This window comes from Antechinus flavipes, chromosome 1, assembly GCF_016432865.1.
Source record: "Antechinus flavipes isolate AdamAnt ecotype Samford, QLD, Australia chromosome 1, AdamAnt_v2, whole genome shotgun sequence".
Lineage (NCBI taxonomy): Eukaryota > Metazoa > Chordata > Mammalia > Dasyuromorphia > Dasyuridae > Antechinus > Antechinus flavipes.
Window position 1 is genome coordinate 3,940,247 of NC_067398.1, and position 23,944 is coordinate 3,964,190.

General features: G+C 47.8%; 1 protein-coding gene across 1 annotated transcript in view; it reads left to right on the forward strand.

Moving 5' to 3' along the window:
- The window catches only part of DLEC1 (DLEC1 cilia and flagella associated protein), a 55,579-nt gene that overhangs the window by 4,493 nt on the left and 27,142 nt on the right, over positions 1–23,944 (forward strand). The window contains exons 4-15 of the mRNA XM_051978013.1: positions 1,114–1,224; positions 3,183–3,370; positions 3,656–3,876; positions 4,491–4,572; positions 6,119–6,206; positions 7,116–7,289; positions 9,302–9,438; positions 9,641–9,733; positions 11,723–11,813; positions 16,371–16,533; positions 17,275–17,467; positions 18,047–18,105. Coding sequence (XP_051833973.1) covers positions 1,114–1,224; positions 3,183–3,370; positions 3,656–3,876; positions 4,491–4,572; positions 6,119–6,206; positions 7,116–7,289; positions 9,302–9,438; positions 9,641–9,733; positions 11,723–11,813; positions 16,371–16,533; positions 17,275–17,467; positions 18,047–18,105 — 1,600 coding nt within the window. The remainder of the gene's footprint in view (positions 1–1,113; positions 1,225–3,182; positions 3,371–3,655; positions 3,877–4,490; positions 4,573–6,118; positions 6,207–7,115; positions 7,290–9,301; positions 9,439–9,640; positions 9,734–11,722; positions 11,814–16,370; positions 16,534–17,274; positions 17,468–18,046; positions 18,106–23,944) is intronic.

The window sequence follows — 23,944 nt, forward strand, 5'->3', positions numbered from 1 at the left end:
GGAGCCTGGCGTGGCAGAACCCTGGGCGGCAGCACCGCTGGAGTCCGGCCGGCCTTCCCCATTCCCCGCCTGCGCCCTCTAGGAGGACCCCCTTGTTCTGCAGCCACTTCCCTTTGGTGGTTGGCGAGAGGACGCTGCCCCGCCCACCTCCCACAGAGCCTCTCTCTGGAGCCCGAGCGCCTTGGGAGGAGGCTGCTTAGGCCTTGTAGAGCGCCGTGGGAGCTACCTGAGAAGAGGCCCCCTGCAGGGAGAGGGCTGGTGTATAAGAGAGCTGGAAGGGCTGGAGCCGCACTTACTGTGGTTCAGGAGAGCTGTGCTGACCCCTGACCTCCCAGCCCAGGGCAGCAGCAGTGCCGATAGGAAGGATCCTGCTGGAGTCCTCGGGAAATGACTGCTTTGCCTTCACTCTATTGACCTTTGAGGGCCAACTTTCTTGGCCTGATTTGTTGGAGTCCTCGGGACCGGCCCCCCTTCTTTCCCTCCTGGCGTTGTAAATAGTGGGAGGCCCTCTGTTTGCATCCAGGGCCGCATTCGAGGTCCCACCTGCCTGACGTGCTCTTCCTGTCCAGAGCCTGAGCGTTGAGTGGTCCCGCTTCATCCCCTTCCCCCCCCCCCCCCCCCCCGGCCCTGAGCCTTCCCGCGCTTTATCAGTATCGCACGACTGAGGGTCGGATGGGATTGTAAATCTGTTTTCATGGGCTGGTTTGTTCCTCCTGCTAGACTGGAAGCTTCTCGAGGGAAGGGGGGGGTCGCCTCCTTTTCCTGCTTCCCCTGCAGGACTTTCATAACAGTCGGAGTGCCAGATATGTAATTATTGAGGGTACAAAGAAAGGCCAAAGCCAGACTGTGCTCTGAAGGAGCCGCCCGTCAAAGGGGGAGACGAGACATGAACTGTACGGAGGGACCATACGGGACAGGCAGGGCACGTGGGGAGGGTCCGGGGGGAGGCCCCAGGGTGAAGGAAGCGTGACGAGCACAGAGCCACATGGGAGGGGCAGCGAGGAACCTGAACGTTCTCGATGCGTTCCACGGCTCTCTGTTCAGCATCTGCCCAGCTTTTTGGCTTCGGCTCGGGCGGGTAACTAGTGACTGTCTGCTGTTCCTTTAATCCAGTGAAGTCTGCCTTCAGATGGTGTGTGGACAATGAGCTCCTCAAGAAGAACAACCTGATCTGTCCCGAGGATTACATCCGTGACCCTCTGCCTTTATCCCATGCACCCAAAGGTAAGGATTTTCTCCTCTCTAAGGGATCTTCTAGCCAAACCCCAGGCTGCACAGCCCCAGGTGCAGCCCGGGGAGGAGCCGGACTTGCCGCCATGCCGGGGCGGCTTGGGCTCCTCCGCTCTGGGCACGGCACCTGCCCCTCGCCAGGCGAGGTTCCTCGCTCTAGGAAGGAATGTGCTCTAAGGGGGTGGCCAGCAGAGCGTGGAGGCGTCCACACTCCCGTGGGCTCCCGTGGCCGCTGCAGAACAAGGAATCTGTTGGGCCCGCCGGCCGCGATTGTATAGGGTGGGGATTTTCAGGATAAGAAAGAGTCCTTGGTCTCTGTCCAGTCCCTTCTCGGCTCAGATCCCTCTCTGACCAGCTCTCCTTCCCAGAATCCTCAGTACTTTGCCTCTCTGACAATCATTGAGTGCTTTGTCTTAGGTGAGGCCATGGGAAAGTGGTCTTAGAGGCAGAGGGTGAATCAGGGAGAGCTTAGGCAAGAACATGGTTCTAGTGCAGGGAGAGCCCAGCTGGGGATCCCAGCAGAGGAGATGCTTCAGCTCAGGGGCCAGGCAGGCCTTGGGATTGGCTGGAGGGAAGCCTTTGATCTGGAGTCAGAAGCATCAGGAAGGGGGTTTGCCAGGGCCACCGAAGGTCATGGTGTCCAGACAGGAGAGGGTCCCCATCTGCCTTGAGAGGCTGGCCCTCTCCTTGGGGTTGTTGAGTTCCCTTCCCTGAGATCTTCCTCCTTAGAGTCTTGCCAAGGAACCCTCTGGCCTTAACTCATGGGGTTCTGTTCACTGGTTCCCCTCCCTGCTCCCTTCTTCACCCACTTCCCTCCTCTCTTTCTTGGTTCTCTCTTGTGAGTCCTTGTTCTCATACCTCGGCTTGCCTTCCATTGCCCGGAGAACGCTTCCAAGCCCCAGCCTCTCTCAGTTCCTGAAGTGGGTCTCCTTGGGCTCTGGAATGGCCCCAAGTCTCAGTCAGGATACTAGACAAAGCCACGAACGGGGTGTATCAGGGTCCCCGCAGCCAGAGTTCTTCCTCTGAAAGGAAAGCCGGCTTCTCACTTCTCTCCTCCCTGAGAGCATTGGGCACAGCCTGGCGATTCCCAGGCCTTGGCTGGTGGTAGAATGTATCTGGGGGTGGGCATAAAAGGGGGGAAATCCCCCCAGCCTTTGTAAGGCTGGTCCTACCAACAGCTTCTCCTCCTTAGAGACAACATAGACAATGCTGAACTCTGAAAGGAACCAGCACCACCATTTCCCGGGGATGCCTTTTCTCCTTTGGCCACTTCCATGGCATTAATAAAATAAAGATTTGATTTGTATCTTTTGTTCTTGGATCATGGACATTTCGCATTCTATCCTTGCCCCTTCCCACTGCTGCCTCCCAGAGAGGGTTGTCCTTTATCATAAAGAATCAAAAGGGGAGAACTTTTCAGCAAAATCAGCTAATATATTAAGAGAAGCGAATGTTTATGTAGTCTGCCCCAGTAGCCTCCCCCTTCTCTAAGGCAGCAGAGAAAGGTTACATTCGTGTAATTTAATCTTTCCCTAAGTTGTATTTACTACCAGAAACAGCAGCTCCAAAATAATGCTTTGGCTGTGGATTCCTTTCTGGCTCGTCCCTCTTGTTCAGGGAAGCGTGGCCTAGAAACGTTGGGCCCCTGGGGGCCTGTCCTTTCCAGTGTTCTAGAAAGAGGGAACACATTGTTACAAGATGCTGAAAAACGAGGCTGGAATTCTCTGGTTCTTCCATCTAAAGTCTTTGCCCATCCAAAGCTTCCTAAAGCCAGGACTTTGTCCTTTGTGAAGGAGAAAGCTCCCAGCAGGCCTCTCATTCTGGATTCATGGAGAATCCCATGGAAGGGACCACTTCACCTGGATAATAGCTCTTGGGTGGGGGGAGCCAAGGACCTGTGGACTGGCGAATGTCCTTTCCCTCCGTGATCATTGGTTTCCTTTGAGCCACAGAAGAAAGTGAACCGGAGTACTACAAGATGACCTTTAGCTCCCAACAGCATATTCTAGAGCCAGAGGAAAATCAGAAAGCGGCAGAGGCGGTCAGCAAGAAAAAGCTTCCGGCCATCTCTTCCGACGTGTCCTTGTCTACCTTGACAAAGAGCTCCACGCCGGAAGTGAACCTCCCCACAATAATCAAGGTGGGCGCTAGAACCCACAGTCCCGTGTCCGTAGAGGGTGGGGTGGTGTTGGAACCAGGCAGAAGAGAGAGGTTGGAAGGGCACTCCGCAGTGCCACTTTCCCAGGGTTATCTAGAAGGGCACCAGAACCCACGATCCCGTGTCCTCAGGGGAGGGCTGAAGCTCGGAATGTTTCCATCTGCCTTTTTTCTTGTGTGATCTGAGTCTGGACCTTCAGCTCTGAGCAGAACCTCCCTGGAAGTGATTTGGAAAGGTTTGGAGTAGGTGCTTCTGCTTGTTTCCCAGAAATACCACTCACCAAAGAATAAGATGTGGATGAATCATTTAAATACATCCCAGAGGGTCCAGGAGAGAGAACGTCTCAGAAAGTTTGAGAACCAGTATAACTTTCTCAAGAACCCTCGCTTTTATCCCCCTAACACTGTGAATGGAGGCAAGTCCCTCATTTTTCCGCTAAAGAAGCCAGAACTGATGGAAGATGAACAGAATATGGAGTACAGTGAGAGGTTTGTCGGGGATGCATGTGAATCCCAAGAACAATAAAGACTTGATAATTCCTTTTTTTTCCCAGAGTGTCCTTGCTCTGTTTTGGTGGGGATGGGGGGGGGTGGAGTTCTGGAGATCCAAGTGGAGCCTGTAGAATTACACAGAGAAAAGGGGTGGGATGCTGCTTCATCTCCATGGACTGGAATCCCTCTTTTTTCTTCAGGGTCAGCACTGGGGTACAGTTAGGTAAGGGGGGGTCCCTGCTTGTTTCCTTGTGTTCCCAGTGCCTGCTCCTGCCAGTCCCTTAGCAGGACTTTTCAGTCCTCTCCCAATTTGACAGATCATGGGAAATGAGCAGAAATAAACAGAAAGGCTGGTTTTCTCCAGACCGCTCGTTGACATAATTCCTCCCAGTCGGTCAGTAGTCAGCAAGCACCGATTTGGCCACAGACAAAAGTACCTCCTGTATGTAACTGGGCAGATGCTCTACCTTGGGGAGGAGAGCAGTGGTTAGGACCGGCACTGAGGAGCGCGGGCCTGGGCCGCCCCCTAGAGGGCAAACGCCCGCATCCACACCTGTGCTCACTCCTGTCTGGGTGGCTCTGACAGGCCTTTCTTTTCTTTTTCCTTCCAGAAATCTTGGTGATGCTCCGGTGTTTCTGGCTAAGCCAGCAGTGGTTTTTTTTACTGATTATGTAGTTGGACCAGTTTACGAGGTAGACATTTTGCTTCCTTATCGACTCTTTCTTAACCCTTGCCTCTCCCAGTCTTGGCCCTGGCCATTCTGTCGTTTAGTCACTGATAGACTGAAGCAGACACACCAGGCGTTAAAGAATTATGATTAACAAAAGGCTGAGCATTCTCGGGAACTTTGGAAAGCCGAGAACCTTCATCCCTTGCCCCTCCCGGCCCCTCTGCACAGCGTAGCTCAGGAGAGGTAGGAGCAGACCAAGAAGAAACGGAGGGAAAGAGTCTATTGGTGCACTCTTTAGTTTGGAAAAAAGCAAGCCCAGATGGGGGCCCGTCAGAACAGGAGGGCACGGAGGGCTGCAGTGCAGGCCTGGTCCTTGATCCCAGAAGACTAGAATCACTTGGGATTCACTTGGGAGCCTGGAAATGGATGTAGACTTAAGAGTAGGGAGCTTTATTTAATTCAGTACAGAGTAGCAGAATTTAACTTATGATCCCCAGAAACTTGAGAGCCAACGATTAAGTTCCTGAAGAGTTTCTATCAATTCCTAGATGATAGTTCTACAGCGGTTCATTCAGGCATTTAGGGATTCATTTGCTCATTCGTTTACTGCATGTTGGTTGGGTATAAGATCCTGAGTGTCAAGAGGGAGAGCTGCAGAGTTATGTGAGAAACAGGTTGTGTGCTAAATCTAGTGAGAGAAGACGCGTCCACAAAGCGCTGACACACACGGGGTGTGCTGAGTGTTAGAAAGTGCTCTGAACATAGCGTGGTGGGAGGGGATCCGTCCTTTGGCAAGGACGGCTTGGAGCTGGGTCTGGGCTGAGGGAGATGTGGAATTGGGAAAACAAGGAAGCATTTGGGGAAATGACCTCTAGGGTGACTGGGAGGCGAGGTCAGCAAGGGTCAGTTAAGATCGGATTGAAGACCTTGTGCAGAGCAGTGACCCTTAAGGACTATGAGGGGTTTGGGGAGATGATGGTCGTCACTGAAGGGTGACATGAAGACGGGCAGTTGCCACGACCTCTCGGACATCACCTGCTGAGATCCCTGTATTTCTTCCTGTGAGACATGGACAAGTGTCCACACAGGCAGTGAAGCAGAATCCTGGGAGGGGAACAGGAAGGGAAGGGGGAGGGAGCCATTGTCAGGGACCTCCACAGGGGAGCAGAGGGGAATCCTCAAAAGGGGGAAAGAGTGTAGAGGACGTGGTTGGGGCCAGAGCCAGAAGAACACACCTGGGAGAAGAGAGGAGTCCAGAGTAGGGGATGAGGAGGGGCAGATGGGCCCTGCCCGGCCTGAGAAGGACCATGTCACGGGGCTTTTCGTGGCTCACTACAGAAAGCATTTCTGCTCCCTGGCTCCCGCAGACTCAGGGCAGCTCCTCGAGGTCAGGGGGAGCCGTGTGGGACCAGCAGGAAGCACAGGGCTCCTTCCTCCGGCCAGTTAGGGAAAAGAAGAGGCAGAGAGTTAGGCTTCTTGAGCTGTGCCCTGGGCTGTAAATGGTGGGGCCAGATTTTGATTCGGCCCAACCCTTGTTTCCCACCTTGTTCTTGAAATGGCGCACCCAGATTGTGCTCGACCTGCAGAACATGACGTCCACCAGTCGGCACCTGAGAGTCCTCCCTCCTTCTACGCAGTTCTTTTCCCTTGGCTTAGGTAAGTGTGAAGGAGCCCGGTGGTGGCTCAGTCCCAGCTCCGCTTCCTTGTTGGTGGAGAATTCTGGAGCTCCTGCAGCGGTGGGGTCGTCTTACGCCGCCCACTCTGGGGGTAAAGTGTGGCCTGCTTCCGGAAGAGAGAGGCCCGTTGCAGTTTAGAGATCTCGACCGGCCTTGGGCACCCCTGGGCTTGGGGCTGGTCCCTGGCACTGCCCCACCACTACTCCATCACTCAGAATGGTGGGAGCAGATGCCCAGGAAGGCCTTTGACATCCAAGCTGAGGCTTGAGGGTTCAGGTCCCAACTGATCAGTAGCCAGCCAGCTGCATGGGGGGGCTCTGAGGGGAGAGGGAAGCCTTCCTAGGGAGGAGCACTCCTCCTCACTGCTGTCTGCTTTAACTTCCCCCTCGGTCACATGGGCTAGGAGGAGGAGGTGCAGTCATATTTGTAAAGCCCTTAGCACAGGGCTTGATGAGCACACAGTAGGTGCTTTGTCAATACTTGCTCCTTGGGGCAGCTCGGTGGTGCAGTGGACAGAGCACCAGCCCTGAAGTCAGGAGGACCTGAGTTCAAATGTGACCTCAGACACTTAGTACTTCCTAGCTGGGTAACCCTGGGCAAGTCACTTAACCCCAGTTGTGTCAGCTAAAAAAACAAAAATGAAAACGAAACTTGCTCCTTTTCCCTTTCCCATGGACAGTGTTGGCTCCCCGATCTCCCCCCAAGCAGCCCCCCGAGCCGTCCCAGGCATCCTGGGACAGAAGCCATTTCTTTGGGGGCGCTCAGTTCTCAGGAAGACTCGAGCTCTGCAGTCCTCTGCCCGTGGGTCTTTCCTGTTCTCAGGATCCCTGATCCCAGGGAGCTCCTACCGCGGGGCCTGGACCCTCCAATGCTTTTCTTTGTCCGACAGGAAAGTTCCCAGGAAAAGGTGGCCTGGTGGCCCCAGGGATGATCTGCCAGTACACGGTCCGTTTCGCTCCCGACAGCCTTGGAGACTTTGATGATTTTATTTTGGTGGAGACTCAGTCGATCCACACGCTTCTGGTCCCCTTACAAGCCAGGAGGTCGCCGCCTATACTGACCTGTTAGTATGGATTTGGCAGGTGGGGGGGCGGGGAGGGAGGAAGATGTGCAAGTGGCGAGCCTCCCAGAGGGGCTCCGGGCCAGGGACTCCCTCTAGCAAAGCAGGCCATGAGCAGACAGACTGTGGTGCTCCGGGCCCCGGGTCCTGACCCCTGCTCTGCCCGGGGAGAACCGAGGACACGAATCAAGGACCTCGGAAGTCCCTGCCGGCTCCAAATCTGTGCTGCTTGCCAAGCCCTAGGGCGTTGTCAGAGGCACAAGGAAGGTAAGGGATGCACCCCAAGGGAAGCATTTGCCCTGGCTCCCACAGCTGATGTCCCTGGGAGACCTGAATCCGTCCCGATTCTGAGCCTTGTGCCAGGGGCGGGCGGTTATCGAACAACAAAGATCTAGGAACAAGGGGCGGTGCTGCCCTTGACTGAGGACTGGCTGAACAAATGGGGGTACCTGGAAGTCGGGGTAAACGGGGAAGGTGAAGGACGCAGAGAAAGCTGGGGGAACCGGTCAGCCTGACGCAGAGCGAAACAAGGGGAACCAGAGCCTCTGAACATGGAGAAATCACATGCACAATTGTGTGAACATAAACACATGTACACGTTCATCTACATGAATGAATGGCTACACACTTACGCAAACACACACAAACATGCACACCTACTCTCACACACATGCACACTTACACACACTCACACTCACATACATATCTCCATGGAAAAATGTAGCAGAGCACGAGGGGCACAGGATAAGGCAGCCGTCATCAGATCTAATCATTGGATAAGCAAAAAGCTGGATTGTTTTTCTTTGGGGAGGGGTGGGAGTGGGGGTGAAATCACTGGGATGCAAAGACAAGGGGAGCAAGAAAATGCATTTAATAAGACACGCAGAGATTGGGGATTGCTCTCTTTCCCAAGCGCCGTGGGAGAATCTCTTCGTGGCCCGGCCTTATTGCCCCCGCTGCTCAGATCTGGCCTACTTTCTTCGGCCCAGATGACGTGGGTTGGCTTTTTGTCCGTCCATCCCCTGGTTTGGCACCCGGTTTAATAGTTTCCCGGTTCTCTTACTCGAGGCACTTTAGGATGGTTGCCATTCTCCCTGACCCAGGAGAAGGTCAGCCAGGATTCAGAATTCATTCTGAGTAATCCACAAAAGAAGTTCATTGTGCACAATTAAGAGTCTGCTCACGCTCCTCCCCCATGAAAGTCTCTCCTAGGCTGCTTCTGGCTGTGACATGGAGAGGGTGGGGGGCTGTCCCCAACCTCCTCCACAGCTTTTTCTCACCATCACTTATTTCACTGTTGGTAGCTTGCGTTGCAGACGCTTAATAAATAGATTACACGGACTTCTCTTGCTTGACTTTGTCATTTTAATCAGATCTGAATCCTTGACTCTGAAAAGAGGTCCACCCCTCTCCTCCCCCGGTCCTTCAGTGGGCCCTTAGCCCACGCTGTCTTAATCCAAAAGAAGAAAACTCTGGTCCTTCTCCGGAGGTTCACATTAGTTAAGTTCCTATATTTCTGGAGCAGAAACTGAGGAGAGGTCCTGCTTATAGAAGGAGACGCCTCCTGGGGAGTTGTCCTCAACCATGGCAATGGTGGCCTGGGGACCGGTTCCCTCAGGCCTTTAATTGGGTATCGGGACTTTGGGGTTCTCATTTCTCATCCATCAGGGACATAAGGAAGTATGCCCTCCTCAGGAAGCCCTCCTAGCCTTGGAGACTGACTGAGGGTGGCTGATAGAGCAGCGCGTTCTCTCCCCCCTCCCCCCCCCTGCAAAGGCTGGGACTACAGGCGAGTTTTGTTATGTCATGGCAGACCTGCAGCAAACAGGAGCCTGGCCCTCCGCCTTGACGGGCAGCTCCCTCCCTGCTTCTGTAGCCTTTAACCATCTGTACCCCCAGGATCCCCTTTCTTCCTTGGAACTGCTGATGCCGGACTCGGCCTCTTCATTTGCCCTACTGACTCCCCAGGGGCAGCTCCCATGATGCTTCTCTGTCTTGTTTTGTGATTGTCGCAGTGGGTCCAGTCTTAAACTGTGGTTACTGCCTTGTTGGCGGAATAAAAATGACTGGGTTCGTCTGCAAGAACGTGGGACTGAGCGTGGGCAGGTTCTGCATCATGCCGAAGTCATCCTGGCCACCTCCTAGTTTCAGGGTGAGGCTCCCCCCACGCCGTCCTTGGGACAGAGGGGACATCCACAGGGCTTGGGCAGCTCCGACAGAGCTTGCAAAACCTCTGTCTTTTAGCCACGTTCCAAGAAATGGGAACCTTGTGATAACAAGGGGGATGTGGGAGAGGAGGAGGAGGAGGAAGACGAAGCCTGTCCCTCTCCTTGTCTCATTTCTGTGTCCCTCAGGCCGTTGCCACCGTTGGTTTTGTGGAGCAACCCCCATTTGGGATTCTGCCTGCCGTGTTTGAGCTCTTCCCAGAACAGGCTGTCTTGTTGGAGGTGGGTAGGGAGTCACAGTGGGATTGGACTTTGTCCAGGATGACGGCTGGTTATGTTTGCCCATTGTTTGACTGTTCTTTGAGCAGAGCCCTGCTGACCCACCACTCCTTTCTCGGCTGTCAAATTGAGATATTAGTGAACCTCACGGGAGTGTTCGCTGTCATTTGTTGCACAAAGAAATTCCGTCAAGAAATTGAGCCATTGAAATGATTCCTCTGGAAGAAATGTAATCTGCTGATTATTATTATTTATGCCAAATGTATTTCCCTTCTGGATTACTTTTGAGACATTGAGTAAGCACACGAAGCCCTTCCTGATTGCTCTAGATGCTGGTGTCCTCCCTCCTAAACTGCCTCAAATACATCTTGGGGGTCCTTGTCTCCCCAGTTCCAAATGCCTTCTCCTCTTGGAGAACTTTCTGTCTGTCCACTCCCCCTCTCCCTCAGATGTACCTAGAAGCTCCTGAAGGGCAAGGGACTCCCTTTTGCCTTTCTTTGTATCCCCACCACGCAGCACAGTGCCAAGCACACAGTAGGTGTTACATTCAGTCTCTTAGAGCTTATCCTTGACCATCATTTTGTTTTTCCTCTATTTAAATATCTTCAGAATCTCTTTCTTTGCCTCTAGTCTTGCCTTCTCAGGCCTCAATCCAGTGCTTTTTGACTTAAATTATCCCACCATCGCTCCCAAATAAGAATATGTGAAGCAGAGCTTGTGATGTCCCCCCCCCATTCCTGCACCCCAAACTAGGAGATGGCTTAATGGAAGAAGAAATGGTTGAATTCGCAGGGAAAGGAACTGGGTTAAAATCTCAGCTCTGCTATCTATGGTGTGTCTGGGTTTGGGCAGATCACCTCATTCTGGGGGCTCTGAAAATGAGGAAGCTGAATGAGATGATTTCTGAGGCCCCTCCCATCCCAAATCTCGGCACCCGTGACATTTTGTGGTCTTTCTGGGAGTTGGCTTTCTGGGAAGTGTGAGGTGAGCGGGCCCCAGTCATCCAGGCTCCAGGCATCCAGCCTCCCCGGCTAGTCACAAACATCATCCTTCCCGTGCCCACATCACACTCCTTCTCCAGAGATCCTCCCTTTCCAGAGAGCTTTAGTGATGATGGATGAGAAAGGTGCACGAGTGGAGGGACCGCCTCAATGCCCATTCTGTGATTTCCCCAGCTCTGACTTTTCGTTGTAACAGCCTCCTTGTAGGAGACTCTGGTCCTAGGAATGGTTTGGGGCCACTCTGAGGTTGGCTTTCCTCCGTCGTCAGGTTCCTCCAGAAGCGGAGCTCCCCTTGGGCATCACACTTGCATGCTTGCCCAGCTGGGGCTCCACTTCCTCTCCCAGAAGACTTTCCCCCGCCCAGTGTAGCATTTCCTCTTTTAGCTTCAAGAGGCCCCCACTTATGTCCTGGGGCTCAGGGAGCGAGTGTGTTACTTCGTTTCCATCTCAGCCCAGTTTCTGAGCTCAGTGACGTCTGGACTGGAGAACCAGGGACTCGGCTCCATTCAGAAAACTCTGATGGACGAGGCTGCCCAGGGAAGGGGGCCCTCATATCGTCTCCTTGGTTCTTGTGTCTCCAGTACCTAGCACAGTGTCTGGCATAGACTAGAAGCTTCATAAATGACCACTGATCCAGACTGATTGCCACCTGGGAGTCTCAGATACTGGCCAGTAGTTGAATATCCTCAGTTTCCTTACCTGTGAAATGGGAATTGCCATTAGTTGTAGTAGTTATATCAGGGGTGGTGTTGAGGAAAGTGCTGTAGAAACAAAGGTTATTCCTCCTCGGGAGGGAAAGAACCTTCCCTGAAAATGGCTGCCATTGAGCCCTAAAGAGATGCCCAGGACCATCTCTATTTCACTGGGGAACAAGACGGGTGTTGAGGTATGTTCACACTAGGGCCATGTTCTCCATTCCCCAGAATCGCAGGTCATTCGTTAGGCAGAAAGTTAGGTGATATCCCATCTGGTCACATGCTCTCTGTTTCAGGTGTTGTTTCTTCCGACTTCCCTGGAAACTGTGGAGAGGCCTTTCATCATCGTGTGTGACAACTGTCAGATCAGAGAAGTCATCATTTCAGGTTTGCTTGCCACTGACCCAGGCCTGAGTCTCAGGGAATTCTGTCCTAGTCCTGCAGCCATATCCCTTTTTAGCCTGGGAAAGCCTCCTTCTTCTTGGGCTTAACTAGTTAAATGTGTAGCACTTATACTTCTCTCTCTCTCAAATATATCACTGGGGGAAATGAGTGATTTTAGCTGGACTTCACAAGAAACAGGGAAGTCAGTAGTCAGAGCAGAAGAGAAGAATGTTCCAGCCTGAGAGACAGCCAGAGAAAAGGAATGTCTTTTTCAAGGAAGACACAAGGCCAGTGTCACTGCCCAAAGAGTATATGCTGGTAGTAAGGTATAAGAAAACTGGAAAGGAAGGAGTGAGCAGGTTATGAAAGCTTTTGAGTGACAGTCATAACAATTTGTCTTTTGATCCTGGAGGTTAATGAATGATATGATCAGACTTTTGCTTTAGGCACATAATTTTGACAGTTGGACATACAATAGACTGGAGGGTGAGGGATTGGAGAAAGACAGACACCCTCTCTCCCTGCCCCAAGCAAACTATTGCAATAGTCGGGTTGTGAGGTGATGAGGGTGTTTGGGGCTGATCTGGAGGAAGGAAGGGTATTATCCGAGAGATGGTAGAGGTGAAATCAACCAAAAGTTCTACTACCGAGATGAAATTGACCAGAGATGCCACAGAGGTGAAATCAACCAAAAGCACTGCTAGGAAATGAAATGGACCAGAGATGCTACAAAAGTAAAATCAATCAGAGGCACTGTTGCAGACATGAAATTGACTAGAGATGCCACAGAGGTGAAATCAACCAAAAGCACTACTACAGAGGTGAAATTGACCAGAGATGCCAGAGGTGAAATCAACCAGAGACACTTACAACAGAGGTGAAATTGACTAGTGCAGCAGAGGTGAAATTGACTGGAAATGTTACAAAGGTAAAATTCCTAGGCCTTGACATCATCTTGGATATAAGGAGGTGAGAGAGAGTCTAGAGTCCAGGATGATTTCTAGGTTGCAAGCCTGGGAGGATGAGAGTGCTCTCCACAGTAATAGGGATGAGAGGAGGGAGAAGAGTTTGGAGGAAAGATAATGACCTGTTTTGGTCATATTGAATTCAAGATGGGTGACCAATTGGAGATATCTGAAAGACAAAATTGAAGGTCAGCAGAGATTGGGGTAGAAAAAGATCGATTTGAGACTCATTAGCATTCTCCTGATGAGTAGTGTTCAGAGAGGGAACAGGAGAATGAGGTAGAGGTGAGGTGTAGGAGAGGTATCCTGAAAACCTAGAGTATCAAAGAGAGGGGAGTTTAGTCACAAGGATCTGTGATAACATTATGGGGACTCCTGGTATGGGAACTCCCTTTATCATGCAGAGGGCAGCCTGCTTTTGACTTAGGAGCTGAGTTGTAGGGAGTTGCCTGAAGTGCCCATCCTCACTTGGGGTCAGCCCGGCAGCTCTTACCTCTTCTGTACAAGTTCTAAGCTTTGAGGACAGTCTGAATCCCATGCTGACCAGCAGCAGTGATGATGGAGAGTTCACATTTTCCTCTTTTGCGCTGAAATCTTGATTCTCTTTGTTCATTACCCTTACATCATGTTGATGTGGTACAGCTCCCAGGAAAGTTTCTGAGACTAATAAACAACAATAATGAGGTGCTTATCCAAACCACTCCTCAACTCCACCTCTAAACCATACAGTTAATATATCAGTGACATAAAGCACCTAGCTTTCCCAACTTTTTCCTATGAATTTACCTTCCTGATCCTGGTTCTTTGCTAACTGTGTTTAGAACTTAGCCTACTTTAATTAGTAGTATGATTATAATAAACTTTGCCCCTTGACTTGAAGATGGGTCTAAGCCTGCAAATTCTTTCAGCCTTTTAGGGTCTCCCTTGAACCTCAACAGTATCACTATTTTAAGTCTTTCTTGAGGGACACATTTTTCTCCCTCGTGGCATCTAAATACCAATTTTAAGTATCTGGTGCCCCTGCGGCCTGATGAGTCCTTAATAAATGGTCCTACACTCAGATCATTTCTTCCGTCCCAGGATTCTGTCCTTTTTATTTAATAAGGCTAACTGCAATAAAATCCATCCCCTTCTTACACAGAGACATAGAACTTACCTTTAACACAGGGATCAATGGCCTCCAGCAGGCATACAAACATAGCACAGTTTTGTAAGCCATGATTTGTAAATGCCTCCATTTCCAGATTTCCTGGATTTTAAACCTTTGGATCTCAGGCTTTTCTTCTTTGTCATTCCCCATCCTGTGTAATAGCCCCATTATTAGACATGTATGTTTGCTTCCAGAGGGCATCAGTCGTTTGAAATTTCCAATGATGTTTGACCAATTCTCTTCTGAGGTTTTTCCATTATTAGATGCGAATTTGCCCAGGTGAAAGCAGTGATCCAACCGGAATCTGTTAATTTACAAAATGTTAAACACACATGTGATTTATCAGAATTTTTGAAAGGTCTTTCTCTCAAGTGTTGACAGCAGTTTCTTGATTTATTGTATATTATGTACTATACATTTGACCCTTACCCAAATTTGTTTCTTTCCCATTTAATAATATTTTATTTTTTCCAATTACATAAAAAGATAGTTTTCAATATTTATTTTTGTAAGATTTTGAGTTCCAAATTTCTCTCCCTCTTTTCTCTCCATCTTCCCCAAGACAGAAGGCAGTCTGATATAGATTATATATGTACAATCATCTTAAACTTATTTCCATGTTGTCATGTTGTGAAAGAAAAATCAAAACAAAAGGGAAAAACCACAAGAAAAACCATTAAAATAGTATGCTTCCATCTGCATTCAGTCTCCATAGTTTTTTTCCTCTGGATGTGGATAGCATTTTCTATCACAAGTCTATTGAAATTGTCTTTAATTGCTGTATTGCTGAAAAGAGCTAAGTCTATTATAATTTGTACTGTTTGGACTACCTCTCTGGAGGATCTTAGTACCAGCCCAAGTCCTTGATCTTAGGAGTGATGAGGTGAGATCACATGGATGGTTAAACATGGAGTCCGCTTATTTCAAGTTCTCTCAGCTTTAAATACCTTAGTACAATTACATCACTACAGCACACTGAGCATGTACTAACTATAAGCCCTGCTTTTATTATGTAAATGCCTCTACTGCAAGTATCTCTGTTTCAAGACCCCCCCAAGGGAAGATGAGAGCTGATCCAGACATTGTCATCTGGTTCCCTCTGGGCTGAAGGGTCTTATGCCTCACGGTGAGTTCCCCCACTGTCTGTAGCCCTCAACAATAATTGATTATCATACGATGCTGCTGTTACTATGTACAATGTTGTTTTGTTTTGGCTCACTTTGCTCAGCATCAGTTCATGTAACTCTTCCCAGGTTTTTCTAAGATCACCCTGCTTATCACTATAGCACAATAGTATTTCATTACAGTCATATACCACAACTTATTTAGCCATTCCCCAATTGATGGGCATCCACTCAATTTCTAATTTCTTGCCTCCATAAAAAGCAGCTACAAACATTTTTGCCCATGTGTATCCTTTTCCCTCTTATGACCTCTTTAAGATACAGACCCATTAGAGACATGATTTTTTCCTATTATCTTAGCCAATCTGAGGTGTGAGGTGTTACTTAGTAGAATTAAGGTGGAATTTAGTGTCTGTTATTCCCTCTTTGAACCAAATCTGATGAGAATAAGGGTCTAACAGTGCTCATCCTCCTCTTTTCTTTTCATCTACTGTAATAGATCTTTTTGCCTCTTTATGTGATATTATTTACTCTATTCTTCCTTTGTTTTTTCTTTTCTCCCAACTTAATCCTTTTTCTACCCCCTTTTTTATATATCATCATATCAAAGTCAACTTAGACCCACATGCTTTGCTTATGTATACTCCTAACTTCTTTAATAGAGTTCTCAATAGTTATAAGTATCAACTTCCCATGTAGGGATGTAAACACTTTAATCTTTAAAAATCATTTTTTCCTTCCCTCTTTACCTTTTTATGCTTGCATTTGAAGATTGAACTTTTTATTCAACTCTGGTCTTTTCATCAGAAATGGGGTTTTCATTATGGAGTCTCTTTCAGGAGTGGGTGGATTCTTTCAATGGTTATTTTACCCTCGGATTCTAGGAAATCAGGGCAGTTTTCTTTAATTTCTTGAAAGATTCTGTCTGGGTTCTTTTTTGGTCATAGCTTTCAGGTAGTCCAATTAATCTTAAATTATTTCTTCTGGATCTATATTCAAGATTGGTTGTTTTTCCAACAAGTTATTTTACATTTTCTTCCATTTTTTCTTTTGTTTCTTGGTACAATGATTTTCTTAGCATGAAACTATAGTATAGTGTTGGGTTTTTATGTGTTTTGTTTATTTTTTGCCTCTACCTACTCATGCTTCAGTTTTGAGCAGTACTGAGGAAGTTTTTGATCCTACCCAGATCACTAGCTCATGAGGAGACGTTACAGACTGACAGTGGGTGAGCCCCTCGCCCATTCCTGTGGGCACCCTTCTCTAGCTGAATGAGCGTCATGGAGCATTTGTCTTTGACATCCTGAGCCTGTTTTCCCAGGAACTGGCCAGCTGGTTGCCTTGGAACTTCTCTATGTGTCTGGGGAAGCAAGCTATCCCGAGCCAGGGGAGTTCACAGATCTGACTGCTCAGCACTTCATACGCTTCGAGTCCCAAAACATCCAGACCACGACCTCGAAGCACCTCATTGTAAGAAATGCAACGTAAGTGAGTGACCCTGGCCAGTCTTGGCTCTTGGTGGTGGTCCCGGTGGATTGTGGGAGTGCATGGAAGGTTCCACTGCTAGAGCTTGCCAGGAGGGTTTTCCCAAGAAGTGAGGTTAGCTTTGGGAGGAGAGGGAAAAGCAAACTGGAGTTGGAGAAAGAAAGACCTGGCGGGAGCTGTGCTTCTGAGGGGGCCTGGCTCTGATGTTTGCCAGTGTTGGAGGAGATGGACTTACATGATGAGATGAGAGATGTCTCATGTAACTGCTGAAGCCTGAACTTTGGAAGTCATGGCTTAGAATCTGCGCCCTATATCTTGCTATGCACAAGATTTGCTGGGGACCTTCCGTAGGCTTTTCAGCCCCAGAAGCGTGGGGCAAAGACCTCCAATAGGTGTTGGAAGATGCATTTAGAGTGGGCTTTGTGTTCTCGCAATAAGGACCATCTCTGTGGGATTACATCACCTCAGCCACTTGTTCACCCTTTTCACTGTAAAAACTGGAGATCCAGCCCCAAGTTCCCCCAAGAGGGAGAGAATCAGGGAATAGCCATGTCCTCATCCTTCAGGCTGCTCCCCCAGGGCACCTGCTCCCCCAGGTTGCCCATTCTCCTAAGGCACCCGCTCCCCAGGGCATCGCTCTCAGAGGAGACTTGGCCAGGGCAAGGGCAAAGGCTGCGGCTCCTTTCTTGACCTGACTCCGCAGAGGGGCAGAGGGTTCATACGGTCTTTCCCCGCTGCAGGCACGTGGCCCTGTCCTTTCACTGGCAGATTATGAAGCCCAACTTGTTGCCGCTGATGCCAGGAGAGAGCTGGAGCTGTCAGGACATCAAGAGCTACATCGACTCGGAGACTGCCTTCCACATCAGCCCTGGCAAGGGCTGCCTTCAGCCTCACTCGGACCACGAGTTCATCCTGAGCTTTTCTCCCGAGCAGGTCAGAGGGAGGCCGGGGCTTCTTCAGGGCCTGCTGGGCGGGGCTGAGCCTCACATTTTGTCTGATGAGATTGAGGGAGGGGCCACGTGTGGTCCCAGAAAAGGAAAGGGGGCACACAAGTCAGGCTCAGAGAAGGGGCAGCCTCCATCCCGGGACCCAACGACTGCTCACGGCCGCAGGGCATCTTCTAGGGATTTCTCTGCTTCTCTCTCCTGGGAATGGCTGAGCTTGTGTTTTAGAAGCAAAGATGAGATCTTTATATTGGATTTTGATTGTCTGGGACTTTGTTATTTCTAATAATATTACTTCTAATGGTCTGTGTGGCATTGTTTGGTTATGAGACTGTGGCGCATTCATTATGATTTTATTTGATTCTCACAAGAAGCAGGGAAAAGGCCGTTGTGTTTTTCTGGGTTTCCTCCATATCCTCCTCTGCCAGATAAGAGGCTTGCCCTCAGTAGCCCCTCAGCATACTCCCTGTCCTTGTTCCTTAAAGTGAGGGCCACCAGAGGAGGGAGGAGCTCCCCAAGACCCTCAGGGAGAGGAAAGAGGCTCAGTCAGTCACCTTTTGTCTTCCAGCTGAAAGATTACCACAGCGTGGTCCAGATTGTGCTGGAGGAGGTCCCAGACCCCAGCTGGTAAGTGGAGAGCATCCCTCGCCCCCGTGGGGGCTTCCTGTGACTTCCCTCTTCCTTAGTGACTGTGGGGGCCGAGAAAGCAACATCTGCTCATTTTAGCGACTGGGAAGAGGGCTGCTGATGCCGTGTCCTGCCAGTTTCCATGAGCTGCTGGCCCAGGACCGGACTTGGAGGCTTCACACCCCTTTCCTCTGTCTGGACGTATAGGGCACCAGACTCTCTGCCCCTTCTGGGCACATCATGCTGCCCACAGTGGGACATGAGACTTTTGCCACGTCACTTAGACAGGGGCAGCAGCAGCACTGAAGGACGAGTGGCCACAGGGTCTCATCCTTTGATGCAGGAGGGGTACAGTTGGGGGAAGGGGGTCGGTCTTGTTTTCCAAAGCCTAGCTCTGGCTCTGTGTAGTCACAGCCACCCTGTCTCCATTGACAGCCCCAGGGTCTGACCCTGCCTGAGATGCTCCACGTGTGAGTGGAATCCCAAAGCATCCTGGGCCTGCCTGAATCTCCCAGCTCAGCCCTGCTTTAGGGTTAGGGTTAGAGTCAGGAGTCAGGATTGGTTAGGGGGAGGGCTACATTTTCTGCAGAATCAAGAGTAAGATTCAAAATCCTGTGAGGGTTCTCATTCTTCTTGTTCTTGTTCTCTTCTTCCTCATTCTAATTTTTATTTTTATTTATTTTTTAAATAATAATAACCTTTTATTTTTCAAAATACACGCGAAGATAGTTTTCATCATTCACCCTTGCCAAATCTTGTGTTCCATATGTTTCCCTTCCCTCCCCTTCCCCCCCTTCTCTTCCCCCTCTCCCCTTCCCCCCCTTCTCTTCCCCCTCCCTTTCCCCCCCTTCTCTTCCCCCCCTCCCCTTCCCCCCCTCCCCTTCCCCTCTTCTCTTCCCCCCCTCCCTTTCCCCCTCCCCTTCCTCCCCTCTCTTTCCCCCCCTTCTTCCCCCTCCCCTTCCCCCTCTCCCCTTCCCCCCCTTCCCCCCCTTCTCTTCCCCCCCTCCCCTTCCCCCTCTCCCCTTCCCCCTCTCCCCTTCCCCCCCTTCCCTTCCCCCCCTCCCTTTCCCCTCCTCCCCTTCCCCCCTTTTCTTCCCCCTTCCCTTCCCCCCCTCCCCTTCCCCCCTCCCTTCCCCCCCTTCTTCCCCCTCCCCTTCCTCCCCTCTCTTTCCCCCCCTTCTTCCCCCTCCCCTTCCCCCCCTCCCTTCCCCCCCTTCTTCCCCCTCCCCTTCCTCCCCTCTCTTTCCCCCCCTTCTTCCCCCTCCCCTTCCTCCCCTCCTTTTCCCCCTCCCCTAGACAGCAAGTAATCCAATATAGGTTAAACTTATACAGTTTTTCTAAACATTTCCACATTTATCATGCTGCACAAGAAAAATCAGATCAAAAAGGAAAGAAAATGAGAAAGAAAACAAAAAGGAATCCAACAATAACAACAAGATGAAGACACTATGTTGTGGTCCACATTCGGTCCCCACAGTCAGTTCATCAGTTCCAGTAGAGACATTGCCGGGTCAAAGAATATGCATAGTTTGATAACTTTTTGGGCTTTCCACATTGCTCTCCAAAATGGTTGGATCCATTCACAACTCCACCAACAATGCATTGGTGTCTGGGAGGTTTCTCGTAAAACTTTGCTTCCAAAACTTATACCAATATTTTGTTAGCATTTTACAAAAATCATATTTTTCATATTAAACAGGTAACATGGCTTGCAAAAGGTGGAGACTTTTCCTATTTTTCTGCTTTGATGGAAGCTAGGGATTATGTGAGGCAGGAGGGAGTAGAGATGGTATCACAGGCCTGGGCTACAGCCCGGGCAAAAGCACAGAGGCAGGAGGTGGAGGACAGTGAACAGAGAAGAACAAATACACCCTCACCACTCACATACAAAGTCAGGAAGGAGCTGCTGGGACTTCCTGGGCAGGGGATGGGCAGAAGAGCATCTGGATGACTCCAAGAGCCTGAGGAGTTACAGCCTCCCTGCTGTGTACCAGGCACTGCACTAAGTGCTTTCCAAATACCATCATTTAAAGGGATGGTGGTGAGAAGGGTGGGATGGGGCTCGTGGCGAAAGCAGAATCCATTGGCACTTTGTCAGACATGAGGGAAGGGGCAGAGTCTGGGAGACCCCCATGTTGGGGCCCGAGTGACTGAAAGGAAGGGCCCCCAAAGGAAAGTCCCAGGCCCAAAGGGTCTTACCTTCGACAGCAAAGTCTCACTGGTCATGGCTTAGCATAACTATGTCTCGTCCCAGTTCTGATGATTTCTCTCATAGTGTTTAATATAATGTAATAAACATAATATAATAAATATGATACTAAACAACTTTGCACTAAAATTTTACCAAGCTTTGAATGCCTGCATGCATAGACATTCAAATCACTCAAGAGCCTTCTCCTTTCTCTTCTTCCACAGTCTAACCTCATTTGGGGGTAAAAATCAAACATTAGAAATCAAGAACATAGTTACAATCTGAAATTCCACATAGATCATGAATAAATGACCATTCAAAAACAAAGCCCAGAAAACACTGGCTAGTTACTGCAGATCTCCAGAAATCTGTTTCTTAAAGTAGCTATCCTATGTTAATCCCTGAAGCAAAATTAAATCTCTAAGCGTGGAGTCTGTCAAACTAAGTTGATTCAAAATGGAACATGAATATATGCTGTTCCAGATACAACTTCATAATATTCATAATCATAAATTATCACATAAATCACTTCCATATTATGAACAAATTTGTAAATTCTTCTCCCTCCTTGGTCAAGAAGTATATGCAGTGAAAGAAAGGATCCCTTTTTCTCAGTAAACCAATTCAGAAGTTTTTTTTTCTCATTATAGATAAAAGTTTATGACCTTACCCAAGCTAATGGTTCCAAGAAACCTGACAGATTTACAACATAAGGAGATTTTTACAATTTCTCTCCTCTTTTTTTTCAAAGGCAAACAATGACCATTCTTCCCTTTAAAAATGCCAATTAAATACCTGATAGTTTTTAACATTGTGACAATAATTTATAATTAGTTAATAATTTTACAGCATCCAAATCAAAAGGCAATAAAATTATATAATTGCATTATCTTTTCAACAACATTTTTTATACAATGGTTTCAATACAAGAAAATTCAGGAACACAATAACATTCACAATATCACAAATTTTAAGCTGGAAACAAAATTTAAAACTTGTTAGATGACATCAGAGCAGTCAAATGCATTTCCAGATGTAGAAAACCATTGTATTATCTTAACATTTTACAGTGATCACATCTAAAGCCCAGAACACAGTTGTCTAGTATGGAGGAATTCAATTAGAGAAACAATAATAATATTTATGTAGTACTTCCCATATGCTAGGTCTTATGTTAAGTACTTCATAATCATGGGATTCTCACAACAACTCTGGGGTGTGGATGCTGTTTTTTCCTCTTTATAGATTAGTAAACCGAGGTAAAACAACTTGTTATAAAGCTATTTACCAAGACCATAGTGTAACTCAAGCTCTTCTGGTTCATGTATTTTCCCAACATTTTGTCTTAATGCTAAATAGTAAATTCTGACATCATAATTTCCCTAATAGGAGTACACATCCCACTTAAAATGAGACCAGATTAAATTCAATCACACCTGTCACACATCTATGACATATATACCTGATATATAGAATCTCATTTTTTATTTAATTTTTAAAATAAGGGCCATTTTTATTCTAAACATTTAGTATTTTTTTCAGTTTTTTTTTCCTCAAATATATGTACAGATAGTTTTCAACACTCATTTTTGGAAAACATTGGGTTCCAAATTTTTCCTTTTTACCTTTTTATGCTTCTCTCAAGTTTTGTGTTTAGAGATCGAATTTTTTGTTCAGTTCTGGTCTTTTCATTAGAAATAGGTGAAATTCACCTATATCATTGAATATCCATCTTTTCCCTGAAAGATAATGCTCATTTTAACTGCATAGTTTATTCTTGGCTGTAATCCAATTTCCTTTGCCCTTTTTTATCTGATTCCAGGTCCTTCAATCCTTTATTGTAGAAGCTGCTAGGTTCTGGGTAATCCTAATTGTGGCTCCTCAGTATTTTAATGGTTTCTTTCTGGCTGCTTGCAATATCTTTTCCTTGGTGTGATAGTTCTGGAATTTAGCCATGGTATTCCTTGGGGATTTAATTTTGAGGTCTTTTTTAGGAGTAATCTGTGAATTCTTTTGACGGCTATTTTACCTTCTGATTCTAAAATACCAGAGCAGTTTTCTGATTTCCTGTAAGATAATGTCTAGATTCTTTTTTTTTTTTTCATCATGGCTTTCAGGAAGTCCAGTAATCCTTAGATTGTCTCTCCTAGTTTTCCAGGTCAGCTGTTTTTCCTAGAAGATGTTTCATATTCTATTTTTTCATTTTTTTGTCTTTGTTTGACTGATTCTTGAATTTTTGAATCATTCACTTCCATTTCTTCAATTCTAATTTTTAGTGTATTTTCTTCAGTTACCTTTTTTTAGCTCCTTTTGCAATTGGCCAATTAAATTTTTTTGTTCATTGCATTCTTTTTCCACTTCATAAATTTTGTTTTTCAGTGCACTGGTGTCTTTTTCATATCTCTTTTGTAGAGTATTATATACTTTTTCCATTCCTTCTTGCAATGATCTCATTTCATTTCCCCATTTTTCTTGTAACTCTCTTTTAAGATCCTTTATGCAATCTTTGAAGAAAGCCTTGAGAAATGGGGACCAGCTCATATCTCCCTTTGGGGCTTCATGGAGTTGATTTGCTTTTAGGAACCTCAGGATTTGAGGTCTATTTTTCTCTCTCTCCATAAAAACTGTCTATGGTGAGAGTTCTTTTTGTTTTCTGTTCATTTTTTTTAAGGCTTGAAGTCTGCTCTTAATGAAAAGTAGCAATAGCTGCTTTAATTTGCCCTGGGAATTCTGCTGATTGGCTTCTGGTGCTGGGTAATGGCGACTAGGGTTCTTCTGGGGCTCAGTGGTTTACAATTTGTCCTTTACAAAAGGCAAATCTGCCAAACCACCTGCTTGTAATCAGGACAGAGTGGCCTAAGAGGCTCACAGAAGATTCCCAGGTGTGCGGAGGCTGCAACACTGATTCCCGGCCCCAGCTTCTTGCCCCAGCTCCTTGCCCAGGTTCCCAGTGCTGCCATCTGGGCTCAGCAGACTGTCTCCCTGCCCATTTGAAACAGACCTGGTCTGAAGTTCTTCCAAGGTAACTTCTTCTAGAAATGTGTTGTACTCCAAATATTTGTGGGTTCTGTGACTTCAAGACCAAGTATCCAAGGATTCTGGTTTTTGATCCATTCTATCTACTTCCATTTTATAGGAGAATTCATCCGATTCACAGTTATGATTACTCGGTATTTGCTTCCATCCTAATTTTTTCCTGTTTGTCCTCTTTCCTTTCATTCTTTCCTTCCACGACATAGTTTTGATTCTATGTTCTATAGAGAATCTATATAACAGAAGAGAGGTCTTCTATTAGTCCCTCTCCCCTTTACTTAATTTCCTCCCCTCTTACTTTCATGTCAGATAAGATAGATTTCTATACTAAACTAGGTGTGTATATTATTCCTTTCGGAGCCAATACTGATGAGACTAAGGATCAAGTAATTCCTTTTACCCACACACTCATTTTTCCTTCTACTGTAATAGTTTTTTTTTTGGCTATGGTCATTTGCCTTTTGTAATATCATATTCCATGACCTCAGATCCCTCAGTATTGTAGCGGCAAAGTCCTGTGTGATTCTGATTGTGTCTCCCTGATATTTGAATTGTTTCTGGCCACTTGCTGAATTTTTCTTTGACCTAATAGTTCTATAATTTGGCCGTAATGTT